Source organism: Xenopus laevis, chromosome 6S (genome assembly GCF_017654675.1).
Source record: "Xenopus laevis strain J_2021 chromosome 6S, Xenopus_laevis_v10.1, whole genome shotgun sequence".
Lineage (NCBI taxonomy): Eukaryota > Metazoa > Chordata > Amphibia > Anura > Pipidae > Xenopus > Xenopus laevis.
In genome coordinates this window covers 118,550,292-118,568,437 of record NC_054382.1, presented here as the reverse complement: position 1 = coordinate 118,568,437, position 18,146 = coordinate 118,550,292, and the positions used below count along the sequence as shown (strand labels likewise).

General features: G+C 38.7%; 1 protein-coding gene across 40 annotated transcripts in view; it reads right to left on the bottom strand.

The window, feature by feature from the left end:
• Positions 1–726: 726 nt before the first annotated feature.
• Positions 727–18,146, bottom strand: part of LOC108719750 (regulating synaptic membrane exocytosis protein 2) — a 358,076-nt gene continuing 340,656 nt past the window's right edge. For 39 of the 40 annotated variants that reach the window (XM_041567991.1, XM_041567957.1, XM_041567969.1 and 36 more), the window contains 5 exons: positions 9,677–9,818; positions 5,807–5,919; positions 4,805–4,906; positions 4,105–4,244; positions 727–3,173 (listed from right to left, as the gene is read on the bottom strand). In XM_041567991.1, coding sequence (XP_041423925.1) covers positions 2,955–3,173; positions 4,105–4,244; positions 4,805–4,906; positions 5,807–5,919; positions 9,677–9,818 — 716 coding nt within the window. In that variant the 3' untranslated portion in view covers positions 727–2,954. Of the gene's footprint in view, positions 3,174–4,104; positions 4,245–4,804; positions 4,907–5,806; positions 5,920–9,676; positions 9,819–16,565; positions 17,025–18,146 lie in introns of those variants that run through there. The other variant, XM_041567990.1, reaches the window with a different exon arrangement.

The window sequence follows — 18,146 nt, the reverse complement described above, 5'->3', positions numbered from 1 at the left end:
AAATACAGCATTTCTAGCCTTATTGTATTTTAGACTTTACATGCCCTTTAATGTTTACATGATTTTCTAGTAGACTTAAGGTATGAAGATCCAAATTACAGAAAGATCAGTTATCCGGAAAACCCCAGGTCCCGAGCATTCTGGATAACAGGTCCCATACCTGTACTAGTCTCCGCCCTCTAGCCCCAATCAGTACCTTGGAAAGAAAACATCATATTGCAAATGTGTAAAGAAAATGTTTTATTGAAAGTGTTAAATACCACCACCGTAATGAATATGCTTTACATTAGTCGGTGCTCATCTCAGGACTCATGTGCCATTTCTCACCAACCATCTTTGCCTCTGCTTTTAAAACGTACTATGTACAAGACTGCAGTAGCCTCCGGGATAATGTTATTTACAAGACTACATCATTAACAGCGCTGCAGACATTATGTGAAATTAAAAAAAAAAAAAAAAAAAAACATCCACTTTTTTTTCTTTAAAATAAATACTGCATAATGATACGTATGTACAAATGTTTTTTGTTTTTTTTAATATGGTCTTTTTTTTTCCCCCTATAAAAATTAGAAAGAAAAATGCATCTTGGGAATTTTCTTCCAGAAAATAATATATTACACTGCATTTTCAATACCAGAAACGTTGTTTTATTCATAGTTATGCCATGAGGATACTGCAGATGGTACGTATTTTTTTTTTTTTTTAAATATTTTTGTTAAATTGTCGTTTGCTGGTTTGAAACCATCTAAAAACGGTGACTTTGTAACCGACAAAATTCATCGAACAACTGTATTGAAAGCCAGTCTTTGCTTGGTGTGAGGTTGCGCTACAGAAACAAAAAAAATAAAATCAAAGTTTTGCATGTCGTCAACCTTGATTTTAGACTAAGGTTATTTTCAACACCAAATTGGTGGGGCGGGGATAATTGTATCGGCTAATTATCAATGGATATGTTTGTGTGTGCACCCATCTGCTTGCATATACATATAAACACAAACTATCTAAAAGTATCTTGACATATATGTGCACAGATAAAGACGCACACACGGTTCATAGCCAGATGAAAGAGACTTAAAGGTTCGAAACGCGACAGCTAATTTGGACTTTTTTCTGTTTTCCTTTTTCGTTTCAGAGTAAAAACACCCCCTCCCCTAAAAAAAATATACTTTGTTTTTGCTTAAGTAGAACTGAGACATTATAGAGGCAGATGTGCATGAGAGTTCAACGTGTGCTTCCAAGTCACAGGGGTCACCAACACGGAGCCGCGGGCGACTGCTACACATCTGAGAAACGCGTGTGAGCGTTAGAGCGAACACATTCAGAAACAGTTCTATTGGTGCTTCTGAAAGCACTTGGTGTATCTTTTAAAGAACAAAAACAACTTGGTAGTACTCAGAACTCATGTGCAAAAAAGGGATTCCTCCCTTAAAAAAAAAAAAAAATTAAAATAAATTTTTTTATTTTTTGGTTCCACCATAAATCTGTTCCGGTGGGTGCTGGAAAGAAATACATTTGTAAAAAGATTTTACAATGGCCGCATAATTCCGTTATTTTTCTGAAGGACTCGAGCTGATGGTGAAAAAATAGTTACCATGCACTGTACAAGATATTGCAAAAAAGTTCAAATATCTTCTATAACAAATACATGCTGAATTCTCAGGCCATGTTGCAAAATTTTTATTTTTTTTTTCCCCCCAACATGCTTGAATGAAAGAAAATATTCTATCCCACGTGGATCAGAAAAGGCTTTAATGCAGTGATATCTTTTTTTTCAAAATCAGACAATACAAGAATGCAGGGGGCAAAAAAAATCTGCCATCCTCGATCAAAAAAAGCATCAGAATCCGTCATCCGATGGGAACACGGGGCGGAAGGACAAAATGCAAAGACGGATGATAGAAAGAGACAATGTACAATTCTGCACGTTAATGTTCAACTTTACAAGGCTTGTACCTTTTACATTTCAATAAATCAATATGTTACATTTATTTCTCGTCACATCAACAGAATTTTAAATATTTGCTATAAATTCTTCATTTTTTGAATAGAAGTCTGCAAAAAACACAGACTGTGATTGTTTTTTTTTTAAGAATGATAAACGTCTTGTTTTTTTTTGTCATTGTATCGCTCTTTTGCATTCTCTCCCTTTTAAAACATGCACTAGTGACATTTTTTTTCCCTTAAAAATAATATAAATTGTTGAAAATGGCTGATTCGTTTCTTTTATTTTGTGGTTTATTTTTGTTTTTTTTGCAAGTTGCAGCCCAAATAAAATCATTTTTTTTTTTTTAGAGTTCACTTAGATCCATGTCCATGCAGAAAAAAAAGTTTCCTTTCAGTTTCATACAGTACAGAATAACCACAGGGGGAACAAAAAAAATCTTCCCTGGAGAGATCTTTCGTATGGGCTCTTTTTGTAAATGCTAAGCCAACCTTTCCAAAGCGAATGGGCTGTGTTTATATCTTTTAGCGACTGTCCTTAATATCATTGGGCCACCACTTTCTTCTGTCTTCTCCTAGATCTCTGGCCTGTTTGCTTAAGATCTCATTCCCGGTCTTTGGGGTCAAATAGAAAAATTAAATATTTTTTTCTAAAAAAATTAGCAACAATATGACGTCATTGATTATGACTGTTGTTGCATGAAATATTGATTTTTTTTATAATAGTGTCAGTAATCCATGGCTTCAGATTCATCTAGAACTGAACTTCCCCGGTCTCCAAACCCGTTGGTCTTGCGTAACTCCACTCGTTCACCTGAGAGCCTTCTTTAGTGCACAATGTGTGCAACTTCCTCTGAGAACACGGGATCGCTTGGAATCCCTAGAAACAGGCTCAGAAGACACAACATTAAGCATGCAGTGTTCACCAGGGTTTGCGACCTGTCGTTTTGTTGAGATTTTAAAAATTTTTTTGAAACGCTGGTTGCACAGACAAGTTTTGCTTTTCACAGATGCTATGAACGAGCATAAGAAGGTCCCGTGGAGCTTTCAAGAGATGATTGGGAAGCTCTCCTAGTGAGCGGAGCCAATGTTGGGTCTACTAAAGAGGAAGGGGGGAAAAGTTTATACCATCCAATCACCATGCTGGATAGGTCCAGTTCATCTAAAAGTATCTGAGCCACCCCCATGAAGGACTTGTGGTCCATGCGTCCATAGTCACCCCAAATGATTATCTGATGGAATAAAGCAGAAGAAAAACACAATAAGAGAAACGGTAACAACACAATGCACTCAAAATAGTTCTTATCTGGGAATATGATCTGAGTAGCTGAGGTTTTATAAGATAAGATAAGGAATCTTGGAAAAATGTCTATTTATGTAAAATAAAACCACAGAATTAACTTGATGCACAGTAGACCGACAAAGATAATAGATAGATGGGTCCATGTATATACTACGGATGCACCAGGATTTGGTTCGTGATTCGGCCTTTTTTAGCAGGATTCGGGGGTTCAGTCGCATCCAAAATAGTGGATTCAGTGTATCCCTAGTATATACAGATGATAGATACCAATATAAAATTTCTAAGGGGGGTTATTGATCAAAATCTGAAAAGTTCTCACTATTTTCTGAAAACCACTCCGACCAAATCCGCACTGACTTTTTCCTCCTATTTATCAATGAATCTATCGGATATTTCTTGTGCAGGAAAAAACTCGATAAATCATAATAAATAATCGTGAAAAAATCCAAATCCTAAAAAATTTTCGGATTTGTCGCCGAAAACTGCGACTTTTTCGAATTTTACTCCAGAAACCTCCGTCTTTTTCGGATTTGATGCATCGAAACCACATTTGCCATTGACAACTACATGAACTCGTCAGGTCTGAGTTGGAGTACTTTTTTATTCAGTCATTTAACACCATCGGAGTTTAATAAATCACGAAAGAAAATCAAGTTTTTTTCCTACGAGAAAAATGGTGTTTTCCCCTATGAAAGTCCGACCAGACAAAATCAGACTTAATAAATAACAACCCCTTATTAATACAGTGCAAAATGTACAGAGCTTGGGGCTTATTGTCCAAGCACTAAGTAGACATCAGACAACAAGCAGGAGATGGGTTAGGGAGCTACTTGGAGATAAGATAAATGTTATACTCTTACCTGCAGGACCTTCCCTTGTGGTGATTCCTCAAAAGCCAACACTTGCTGGTACAGAGGCTCCAGCGTTTTTCTTGCAACTTTTGTTTTCTTTTTGGCTATGCACACTCCATTTTCTAGGAGATACACCTTTACATATGGTGCTAGAAAGGAGGAAGAGAACTTAGTGACTGATGAGTAATCTGATGTTACAATGCTAAGCATTTGTTTACAAAAGAGGAAAAAAGAACTGTTAAACAATAAAAACAATCTTCTACGATAGACAATTTCTCACAGAGAAAAAAACGCCAAAAACCAAATGTAATATCTAAGACTAAGATCATTTTTGGAGGCCATGAATAAATGGCAGGTTTATACAGGTAATTTCTTAATATTGATATTTACATTTCTGTATTTTATTTGTAGGCTCCACACCATTAAAGAGCACTTTGACAACTGCAGGAGGCAACTTCCTCCGATGGTTTTTATTGGAGGATTTTCCTTAACATTAAATTTAAGGTTGGGTATTCAGTTAAACCAGTTTTGTGGAGTATTCAGAATTTGGCCCTTTCCACAAATGATGGTTTTAATGTATCCTTGTTAGAATTTTTTAAAGTGCACATGAATTATCTAAAGTCCTAGCACTTCATTGTTGATGGGCATGGGACATGTGGCTGCTGAAACATGTGATTTCAATGGAAACCTCAATAACCAAACAACTTACCTGGCAGTGTCTTTGAGCCTGGTTTAACCACAAGACCACGGGCTCGTATAACCTCCACCTCCAACTGTCCTTTTTTGTCAGCCATTCCCACCTGAATATCTCCTGTAATAGACCAGGGGAAAGAACAAAGATATTATTGCTTTCCTGCTAAAAATGTAAAACCATTTATTTGGTGCTACAAAGGGCTTTCAAAGGTCCATTGGTTTTGAGGAGCCAAGGGCATGTAAAGTCTAAAATATAATAAGGCTAGAAATGCTGTATTTTGTATACTAAATATAAACATGAACTTACTGCACCACAAGCCTAATCAAACAAATAATTTATGCTTTCAAAGTTGGCTACAGGGGGTCACCATCTTGTAACTTTGTTGTACATCTTTGCAAGACTAAGACTGTGCACATGCTCAGTGTGGTCTGGGCTGCTTAGGGATCGTCATAAACAAAGCTGCTTGAGTTCTGCATGGCTGGGAAGTAAGGCGGGGGCTCCCCCTGCTGTTCATAAGTATGATTGTTTCCCTGCTCAGCAGTTAGGGACCATCTGACAATTCCTATCCACAGCAGTAAATGAAGGGAGAATTTCACTGCATACAGTCAGGTTTCTTATAAAAACGGTACACATTTTTTAATTAAAGTATATTGGAGATAGGTTTCTTTTTCATTTTTTTGCCTTTACATGCCCTTTAAAGGGCTTTGTACCGAGGCTTTTGTGAAGGAATAACTAGAATAGTCTCCAATTGACGTGCTAATAATACTGAGCAATGAATGTTGTCTGTTAGCTTATCTGCATTAATAATAGCCGCCATGATGTCCTTTGTCAAAATGGAGGGAAGAATGTGACCATGAGGAAGGATCCCTGTGGCCCATCTGACACATTTTAAGTCCTATTGAAACGCAGAACTGCAGAAGTTTTCTATGCAATCCTATTATCCTAGTTTAGGTGATGGATAAACTTACTGCAGTAACGTGCTACCACTGCGCCTAGGAGACGAGTCTTTATACTTACCCAAAGACGTTGTGGCCAAAGTCTGGCGACCAACCAGCTGAGCAGGACCAATACCATCCAAAAAGTCACTGAACTGGCTGTCGGAAGCCAGCCGGACACCAGGGAATATTAGACTTAGGGAAAAAGAAAGCAAAATTATATTAGTGTGAGTATATAGGCTCTCCAATTTGAATCAGTTTTATAGGAAACTGGCATCAAAATCCCAGGTTAATCCAATATAAAAAATATTGTACCCTCCCCTATTGTACAAGTATTATAAGTTCCCTCACCTGTATAACTCAGCCTGCAGCCTTGTGCCTTTATATGGTAACAGATCCCCCTAGCGACTTCTAATATCCTTATCATTTACAGTGGGGGGTACATTATCCCTTATAATACATGAGTGATACTCAGAGTTCCCTGTATAACTCAGCCTGCAGCCTTGTGTCTTTATATGGTCACATAACCCTTTAGCGACTTCTAATATCCTTATTATTTACAGTAGGGGTACATTATCCCTTATAATACATGAGTGATACTCAGAGTTCCCTGTATAACTCAGCCTGCAGCCTTGTGTCTTTATATGGTCACATAACCCTTTAGCGACTTCTAATATCCTTATTATTTACAGTAGGGGGTACATTATCCCTTATAATACATGAGTGATACTCAGAGTTCTCTGTATAACTCAGCCTGCAGCCTTGTGTCTTTATATGGTCACATAACCCTTTAGCGACTTCTAATATCCTTATTATTTACAGTAGGGGTACATTATCCCTTATAATACATGAGTGATACTCAGAGTTCCCTGTATAACTCAGCCTGCAGCCTTGTGTCTTTATATGGTCACAGAACAACCCCTCAGTGACTTCTAATATCCTTATCATTTACAGTAGGGGGTACATTATCCCTTATAATACACGAGTGATACTCAGAGTTCCCTGTATAACTCAGCCTGCAGCCTTGTGTCTTTATATGGTCACATAACCCTTTAGCGACTTCTAATATCCTTATTATTTACAGTAGGGGTACATTATCCCTTATAATACATGAGTGATACTCAGAGTTCCCTGTATAACTCAGCCTGCAGCCTTGTGCCTTTATATGGTCACATAACCCTTTAGCAACTTCTAATATCCTTAATTTACAGTAGGGGGTACAACATCCCCTAGATATACTGTACAGTATACATATTTAAAGCTTTCATTTTCAATATACTTTGGGTATTGTATTTAATACCTCATTTGCACTTAATCTGAGTAAAGGAACAATGCCCTCAGCAAGGGTTGGTCACTAGTCTTTACCCAATGATGGCTGATCCTAACAGACCAGACGTAGACAGACACATGGCAGGATACATTACCCTTTATACGAAACATAATTTTTATTTACGGAACTCCTGCTTGGAGATGAATGTGATAGATATAGGTATGAAAATGGGAGAGATTGTGAAACAAAACAAACCATAGAATTTGATAGAAATTAAAAGTACAGGTATGGGACCTGTTATCCAGAATGCTCGGGACGTGGGGTTTTCCAAATAAGGGATCATTCAGTAATTTGGATCTTCATACCTTAAGTCTATTAGAAAATCATTTAAACATTAAATAAACCCAATAGGCTGGTTTCATTATATCATAATCATTTTTAAAAATTTGGATTATTTGGATAAAATGGATTCCATGGAAGACAGCCTTAACATAATCTGGAGCTTTCTGGATAACAGGTTTTTCAGTTTTTTTTTGTGTTAAAAAATAAATGGGATTCCAAATAAAATCCGAGAACACTGTGTGAATTTCACTCTAAATACTCATTTTACTGGGTATGGTTTCCTTATTATATCATGATTTAAGACATACACATGGTAAATGATCTTCCAAAATTCTAAAAGTTTATTATGTTCCCCAGTGATGTACAATTCTCTATTTTGGTACCACCCACAGGGATCAACTAAAAAGGACTGTAACTATCTAGGCATATGAATGTAAGCTTGCCAAATAGAGCATGCTATGTCTATGGTGCTCTTACAGGTTCAAGTATATTCAGCTTTGCTGGAATTGTCCATAACATAAAAGATTCTACAAGGTTATCCCAAAGTTTAAAGCACGAATTATATAAATGGTGGGGTCCCACTTCTAAATCCAAGCCCTTAGATGTTTGCATATATAACACTAGGACACGCTTCCTATTAGCAGGGGTCATACCCAGACCAACCCATTCATCCACTTATCTTTTGGAAAGATTTACATTTAATGGTGCAGGCCTATAACCCTAAAAGCACATGGGGACCCCGAAACCCAACTATATAAAGTCTTCCTCTATCTATGTAACACCTATGCAGTTGATCTTGCATTACAGATATGCGAAATATGGAATAACAAAAGTCAAGGTTTTATCTCATCTTAAATCCAGGATTCGGGCATTTTCAGCAGGATTCTGATTCGGGCGAATCCTTCTGCCTGGCCGAATTGAATCCGAATCCTAATTTGCATATGCAAATTAGGGGCAGCGAGGGAAATAACGTGACTTTTTGTCACAAAACAAGGAAGTAAAAATATTTTACTTGTCCCACCCCTAATTTGTGTATGCAAATCAGGATTCGGTTCAGTATTCATCCAAATCTTTCACAAAGGATTCAGGGTTTCGGCTGCATCCAAAATAGTGGATTAGCTGCATCCTTAATATATATACTCAGGGGCGATCCTGCCCAATTTGCCGCCCGAGGCGGCCTTCGTTTTTGCCGCCCCTCGCCTCTCACCTTCAGCGCTGGGCGGGTCCAGGTCGCTAGTGCAGAGAGCACAATTTGCGCTCTCTGCACTAGAAGAGCCGAATTTCCGGGTTGAAAACCGGAAATTCGGCTCTTAGTTACCAGGAGCGGCACCCCTGTATATACTGTAATATATATACTGATATAAAAGTTGTTCAGTGATGTAATCAGGCAATATTAATGATGCCCCTTATAAAATATTTAGATATAGAAATTTCTTTGGAGCTTGTCTTTCATTTCTGTGCCTTTCTATGGTCGCTCAGTGGCTTCTTATATCCTCATAATTTACAAAAGGGGTACATTACTACATACACATATAATTTTATTTCTTAGATCCCTGGCCTAATTCCTTCTTCTGGGTATAACAATTCGAAACAAAGACTAAACAGTGGACTGATGCTTTGAAAAGGAACAACAAAGCTGAAAACACAGACCAGGGAATAAATATCACAACAGAATTATATATATATATATATATATATATATATATATATATATATATATATATGTCCAAAAGGGAGACACATACAAAGAACTTCAGTTCACTTTGAAAGATAAATAACCCCCCACCCCAACTTTAGATCTTTTGTATGGCAGGCAGGTATTAAACATGACATAAGTCTTGCTTTAAAGAGCGTTTCTGTTTTTATGATGAGATGACAAGGGAAGTCAATGCCAAAGGTATGAAATACAATTTAACTTGAGAGGGGGAAATGAATGTCAGGAGCAGATGACTGCAGTAAAGCATAATGTCTCCTCAACATATGATAAATCCTACAATACGGCAAAAACCTACACAAAATAACAATAAGCCTGACCCTATAGCTTTTGTACAACATTAACCCAAGAAACCCACCACTTGTGCCTATAACGCTCACTTTCATCTTATAATGGTATTTTATTCCTGATACAAGGATATCTTTCAGGTGCTGCTGATATATATGCAACACTAGGGAAACGCATGTTCTAAACGAGCCATAAACAGAACAATCAAAGCAAGTAAAATAAAACTGGACACTATTAAAAAAAGCTTTATTAGACGCCTTTGGACAAGGCTGGGTTACTGGGGATATAGAAATGTAGGCAACGTTCTGTTCTTCCATATGAAGATGGTGCCAACTTACTTCCCCTCTGAGCTGTAGCTGTTCATACTCCCGTCTGTAGACTCCCTGCTGGCTTGTCGTGTCATCCAGTTTCTCATTTCCACTGCCAGGCCTGTTTCCGTACTTCTCTGGATGGTGCTTTTCAGCTTCTTCCCTCCGACTTCTGGAATAGCAAGTGGGGAAACGGCATTAGCAAAAATGGGCCTATAATGTCCATGCTGACTATTTTCTTAACAGTGCCATTGTATTCCTCCTGGAGATATATATATATATATATATATATATAGATATATATATATATAGATATATATATAAATAATACACAAAAGCCATGAATATCTTGTAAATTATATCCTTATAAATGGTGAGTTCTGATGTCATCAGTTATAAACGGATTTTCTTATTAGTATCTTAAAAGAACACTGTGCTTTCCTTGTTTTAATTGTTCCCTTTGTATTTGTCTGATGTAAATATTAGGAGTAATATGTATGCTATTTTCCCATGTTTTTATTTTTTTTTAAACTAACTTTGGCCTCGTGTTTTTATATGGTCATGAAACTCCTTGGTAACTTATAATATCCTTATATTTTACAAGAGGGGGTACTTTATTCACTATATATCATGCAAACTAAGCCCGCACTCGGAGTGCACGCCAATAACACTCAGAGAATATGCAAGGTATGAGGAGCAGCAACGTAACTGAAGAATTACATTTTTGGTCCTATATTAGGACCTTTATCGTGCTTGATATAGAATAATAAGCATAAGGCAAAGGGGGAAGCAAAGGCTGCACCAGGTTGAATAACCTATAGCAACCAATCACGTTTTCCTTAAAAAACGTGACCAGTAGGATGTCGGAGGCCTGTAAAATACAGCCATTGACATATGCCGCCCCTCTTCTTTTTTACTTTGTTCTCCCCTTCCCAATAACACAAAGGCAATTGTCAACATTGAATGTATATTTATTGATAATATTTATGCATTGTCATGGTATGTAAACATCCACAAACACTTTGTTATGTACTAAACTATTTTCAATAAACAGTTTAAAAAAAAAAAACTACCTAACTAAATAACTAAGTAAATGATACCTGCTTATTGGTTGCTATGGGCTACCAGACCTGGGGCAAACTTGCTGCTTTTATTAAATTATAAGGATACATATTAAGCATCACTCCGGCCTTAATATATGGGCCCATAATCCTTTATAGATCATTGTGTATGGTCCCCTCCTCTGGCTTCCTAAGTTTTATACAGTAAAATCTCAATTTTACATACACAAAGTTTTCCTGCACTTTACATTTTGTGATTTTTCTTTGATCCCATCAATATATAATTCATAACATGTTTCCCTGGAATTTACACTTTTCTTGGTCCTCCGAAAAAGGTAAAATGTGGGTTCTACTGTATATATACTATATAAATATATATATATATATATATATATATATATCCCAAGCGAGCGTGGAACGCACACCATAAGCAATGTCCAAATGCTGGGTGCCAGTCTGTACAATTATACAAATATCCCATAGGTGATGGCACTCCAAATAATAATCAGGATACACAGGTCATCAAGTCATAATCGAAGTTTATTGGTGGACCAACGTTTCGATTCCGTATTGGAATCTTCGTCAGGGTGAGAACAGTGCCCAAACACAAACAGCCAGTTTATATATATATATGCATACACACACACACACACAGATAGGGAATCCGTTATCTGGAAACCCGCTCCAAATAACGGAATGGACATCTCCCATAGAATCCATTTTATCCAAATAATCCAGATTTTTAAAAATTATTACCTTTTTCTCTGTAATAATAAAACAGGAGCTTGTATTTGATCCAAACTAACGTAATTATTGCTTATTGGTAATAGAAGCAGCCTATTGGGTTTATTTAATGTTTACATGATTTTCTAGTAGAATTAAGGTATGAAAATCAAATTACAGAAAGATCCCTTTCTGGAATATTTTCTTATTAGTATCTTAAAGGAACACTGTGCTTTCCTTGTTTTAATTGTTCCCTTTGTATTTGTCTGATGTAAATATTAGGAGTAATATGTATGTTTTTTTCCCATGTTTCTATTTTTTTTTAAACTGGGTCAGGGAGCTGCATGGAAGAAGAAACAGCCACATAGTGTAACTAGGGGCTTCTCCTGGGCCTGGGTGGTTACATTCATGTCTATCTGAAACACCGTCCCCTGGGAGGGCTGCCTGGAACCATGTGACCCATATCTCACTAAAGGCAAACTATGAGATCCACTAATCTGCTGCTTAATATTTCATTGCTACTGGTTTTATGTAACTGTAACTCTACGCAAGCTGACTTCTTTTTTCTCCCCTGTATTCCTGCAGAAAAATTAAGTCAGCTTTCTCCTTGCCCTCCAGTTATTATTTTTTATTTACACAGTGGTGACATGTTCTGCATTATATCAGCGAAATTTCGCAGCTGGAAAATAAAATTCCCGGCGTCAAAGTTTTTTTTGACAATACTGACAATTAAACGCACGGCCATTGCCTTTGATGCGCATCAAATTGTCGCCGGCTTCGGAATTGTCGCCGGCGTTTATTTTGACAATTTTGGAAACTCGGAAATTTTTCGACGAAACGGGACAAATTCGCCCATCACTAATGCAGACCACAGTGAATTTAATCAGGAGCCTTGTCTTATGGTTTTGGAGGTGGCAGAAAACTTGAGCACATGGAGGAAACCCACAGAGACACCGCATACAAATATATGTGCAAGCAGAGGAGGCTCCTTGTATCAAGCACAAGCTCTGCCTATTATTAGTGTATATTCTCTTTCTCATTGAAGCAGATTATTTCCTAGAGTGCCAACAAGGCATATCTTGGAATAAGGGCTGAGAACAGAAAATCACAGCTCCAATAACAAGCAGCATTTCTGCTCTGTGTGTGCCCCATATCATTGTGAGAAGGATGGAGAATTGAAGGCAGATTGCAAAAAAACGATGTAATTTATTTCACTGGGGTTAATAGATGAAAAACAAGAATGAAACTGTGTTGTGGGTAATGGGAGGTGCAACCTTCAAATCTAGGGCGCTCGGAAAATAACTTGTATCTAAAGTAGGTGACACTCAAAATCACTGCAAAGATGAATGCAGATAAAGAATAATGTTTAATGACAAATGTGTTTCACTAGAGGCAATATCTATACAGTACACACACACATATATATATATATATGTATACTGTATATAAATATGACAATAACTCTTACTGTAAATTCACAGGGTTTTGCTACATGTATAGGATCTATAATTTGGAATGCATGGCCCCTGGTTTTCTGGTTTTCCCCAGATAGAGTCTGTCATTGCAATAAGTAAAGTCATATTTTGCAGCTACAAAAAAAAAATATTTTCTATGTGTGATCGTTTTTATATTATTGAAGTTTAAAAGTCTTATTTTTCACCTTTCTAAAGCTTCTCTGGGAGGGTGGGGTTCACCGACCCACTAAACTGTTCTAAATTTAAACATTAATTGATACATTTCTTATGTCTGTTCTTGATACATTTCTTATGTCTGTCCCTGCTAAACAGAATTCCTAAGTTTCATTAAAGGCATCTGTTAGAATTGATACAATAGTTGCTAATATTCCACAGATACTGGTGAAAAATGTATCAATTAAATGTCGCAAAATTTTAATAGTTCAGAATCTGCACCTAAATTACTGAGCTGCCAGACTCAAACACCAGGGACCAGCGAACCTTAAAATTTAAACTTAGATTTTGTAAAAAAAAAAAAAAACTGCAAAAAAAAAAAAAAAAAAAAGGAAAGCAATTAGAAAAAAATGTTTATTTCTACACAATCTGAAAACAACTCAATTGAAAAAGTGTTTGGAAGGTGAACAACCCCTTTAATGTTTCCTGGACTATTTATAAAGGGCAATTTCCCCAAACATAACAGGTTGGGCCCCTTTCTTTGCCTCCTTTGGGGGCTACTGCCTAATACACTGCTCTCTGCAGGCACTAGAGTACATAAGCAACAATAGTACAAACTGCTAAACAGAAGCGTAACTAGAGGGGGGCGGGCCCTGGCGCTGGACGCGCAGCCGGGCCCCCGCCCCCCTTCGTACACCCGGAACTGGCCGGGAATATGCGCCACAAGGCGGCGCGCAGACTGCCGGGGGGCCCTGAGGGGGTGCGGGCCCTGGCTCGCTCGCACCCCCTGCTCCCCCGGTAGTTCCGCCACTGCTGCTAAATGTATTGATTCTGCCTGTGGGATTCTGGATGGATGGAAGATGATAGATAGATGGATGGATGGATAGACAGACAGAAACATGGACAAGATATACAGATAGAAAAATATACAGATAAATAGATAGATAGATAGATAGATAGATAGATAGATAGATGATAGACAGATAGATGGGCAGACAGATTGATGGATTAGATGATAGATAGATGATGGATAGAGATAGATGGATAGATAGATGACAGATAGATAAATAGATAGATAGATAGATAGATAGATAGATAGATAGATGATAGATAGAAACACAGACTGATAGAAAGATATTCAGATAGAAAAATATACAGATAAATAGATGGACGGATAGATAGATAGATAGAAAGATAGATAGACACACATATTCCTAAAATGGGTTGCAGAAAGAGATATTTATCATTTTAAATATATATATATATATATATATATATATATATATATATATATATATATATATATATATATATATACTGTATTACATTTAATGTATACAATGTTTTACTTTTAAGGCAATTTTAAAGAATTTACAATATATCCTTGGAAAAAGTAGCAAGGGGGAAAACATTGCAATATATGTAAGCTGTCCATCTACATCAAAGTCATCCCTGGTCTGCCCAGTCTTACACTCTCATCTGATATATACACACATACTGTAAATACTCCATTTGCTTTTAATAATAATAATAATAATAATAATAATGTGCCCCTCTCTTACCCTGAGAAAAAAGGCTAAATACACACATTTCAGCTCTGCAAAATATGTTGGCGCTATATAAATACATGTTAATAATGTTAATTTTATGTAAGAGGAAAGTGAATAATGAATGCAAAGGGAATAGGGGAATATGTTTTGGTTCCTAAGCAGCAATATGCAATAATTTGAGCTGAATGCACATTTCCTTTATTCCTTATTCAGCACAGACCCTGCACTCTCTTGCCCAATTTAATATCAATCCATTTAGCCTCCTGCTGCGACACACGTTCTAAAGTAATTAGAGCTTCCTAAAAGAATTCTGCAATCACAAGCAAATGCTATAAGCACTTCTGCATAATGTTTCTAGAGGGGTCGCACAACCCCCAGGCTTCTTGCTGCTGAAGCACTACAGTACATGTTAGGGCTGATGTTCAACATCTACAACTAGGCACGTTACAAATGCACCTTATAAAGGCAGAGTGTTATTAATTACAGGTTTATCACGGATTGGAAAAGTCCAGAATAAAGAAATTAGAAGTGAATATCATAGGTACATCCCAGCAATACAGCAGATATATGAGATTACACAGCCTGTACTTATTGCATTAACCAGAAAAAGCCATTCATATACTATTGATTAACCGCCCATACTGGCTCAATATATGGCTGTACACACTGTAAATAGACAGGACTACCCTTAGTTGGGAAAGGTCCATGCACATAGGGGGGCTTCAGTTCTACTCTCAGCCTCAGCGACATCCAAGGTAGAGAGTTGTAGTTTAAAAACATATTGGGCCCCATATTGGAGAGCCCCATTATAAGTCTGTGGGGCAAAGTATTCAATCTGTATACAACTGTGGCACCACCAGAGAGTGGGGAAGGCACCATGCACCCCTTTATGCAATACCCCAACTGCCAGCTCTGCATATAGAAAAGTCCGCAACAATATCATTAAAGGAGAACTAAAGCGTAACTAAAAAAGTAGGCTAGAAATGTTGTACATGATGTTTTGTGCTTCTGTACCAGCCCAAGGCAACCACTAACCTTAAGCAGTAAAGATCTGTGTCTCCAAAGATGCCCCAGTAGCTCCACATCTTCTTTTCTGCTGATTCACTGCACATGCTCTGTGCTGCTGTCACTTACTGAGCTTAGGGACCCACTCACAATATACAGTACACATAGAATAGAAATGTCACAATATAAGGCTGATAAGTAATTAATACAGATAATTACTACATGGCAGCACAGAAACCAGTGCAATTAGCATCAGAATTTAATAATCAGCAAACCTGTAGCATCAGCTTATATTACAGGGAAGCTCATTTTCTGCTGGATAATTAGTGACGACCCCTAAGCTTAGCTTCTCAACAGCTGCTCAGAGCCCACTGAGCATGTGAGTGTCACAGACACTTTCCAAGATGGTGACCCCCTGTGACAAGTTTGAAGTCCTGGATCATTGCTGCTATTGACAAGCTGAAAATTTAGGCTGGTGCAATAAGTTCACTATATAAAATATGAAATTTTTAGCCTTATTCATTTTTAGGGTTTAGTTCTCCTTTAACTCTCCCCTTTAACACTACAACTCCAGACATTCTCTTACAGCAAGAGCAAAGGCTACAGCACTAGTAGTAGGTGTCTGGCTGCTGCAGAACATCTCATGATAAAGAGCTCAGTGATCATAAAAGGAAATACTGATTAGCAGTTTAATAAGAGGTTCTGCAGCAGCTGGCACCAGAGTTAGAGATAATGGGGCAATGCTGAGGGGAGTCTGAATAAAGCAGGAATGTCCAATCTGTTGTACCCACAGCTTCCAGAATTCCACCTCGGGCTGTAAGTAAAGTGTGATTGTGGGAGTTGCAGTCGAACAACACCTCTGCTTAATAGACTGCTGGGAATATCTAATGCCCCTGTGCCCTCCTATAAGAGCAGCTGTTGGAGGACTAATTCCCCGACCCCAGGGTCTCACCTTCGTCCTCCTCCATTGAGTTCATACAGGGGAAATAACCGGCCAGAGCCTCGAAAGAAGCGGACAGACTGCTGCGACTTTGCGAGCGCTGGATGCGCAGCCCGGGGGCCCTCTGCGACTGCTGCTGGCGCTGCTCCCTGCCCATCTTGGAGGAGCCTCTGTACAGGATCCGGGGCGTCTTGGCGGATAATTGGGGCGCTGAGTAGTAACAAGATGTCGGGGTAACCCCTATTCTCCTATGGAGCGTTAAAGCGCACAGGTGCCGCCGGTATTCTTCCTATTAACTGTCAGTCCTGGCAGCGACACAGAGTTCTACCGACCACTTCTCAGTCTCAGAGGCGCCAATCAGCTGCCAGCAGCCAACCCCCCACTAATCCACTTCTCCCAATGGGTCGTGTACGTGCTGTAGCCCTCCCAGTAATCAGCAGCACTAACAGCAATCACAGCTCTCCGCATCCCAACTGCCGCCTGGGCGTGGCTTGTACTGGCAGCCGGAGCTACTAATTCTTAGGAGTGCTGCTTTGGCAGTCAGCGGGTGCTGCGCTGAGACTCATTTCTCTATGCTAAACCTGTGCCTCAAGCAATATCCACTCCAACAGCGCCATTAGCTCTCATTGACCTGTGCCACCCAGTGAGTCGCCGACACCCTGCCCACTGTGATCTCATCTCTCTTCTGTTGGTTTCCTGTGCCCCCTCCAGCTGTACCGAGTGCTCAGCACAGTCACTGGCCAGGGTGCTGAAAGTCATTTCCTATAGGTGCCCTGTGCCTCCACCAACTCCTACAGCTCCCAGCAAAGTCACTGGCCAGGGTGCTGATAGATCAGTTCCTATAGGTGCTCTGTGCCTCCACCAACTCCTACAGCTCTCAGCAAAGGCACTGGCCAGGGTGCTGATCGATCAGTTCCTTATGGGTGACCTGTGCTTCCACCAACTCCTACAGTTCCCAGCCGCGCGGGGGGCAAGGGAGGGAGGTCTGAAGCTGCTTCTGTGCAAGGACTGGGTCTGGGCTCACAGGGCCCACTGGGGTTTTTCCCGGTGTCCTGCCGTCACAGTCCAACATTGTAGGTGACAGGTTCACTTTAAAGAAGTACTTTAAGCTACAAGAGCACCAGTGCAGCCCAGCCTTCCTCTACAGAACATATCTTGCCACTCTCCTTAATGGAAAACTATACCCCCCCCAAACAATGTAGGTCTCTATAAAAATATATTGCATAAAACAGCTCATATGTAAAACCCTGCTTCATGCAAATAAACCATTTTCATAATAATATACTTTTTTTTCTTTTAGTAACATGTGCCATTGGGTAATCATAAATCGAAAACTGCCATTTTAAAAAAATAAGGGCCGCCCCCTGGGATCGTAGGATTCACGGTGCACACAAACAAACCATACATGTTAGGTCACATGAGCCAATTAACCGACAGAGTTGCTTCCACACTTCTTCCTGTTACAGTTAGAGCTGCAGTATTTCTGGTCAGGTGATCTCTGAGACAGCACACAGACCATCACGAAATGATGGTTCAAGGCAAGAGATGTAAAAGGGCAATATTTACTTAAATATATATTCCAGTTTGGTAAGA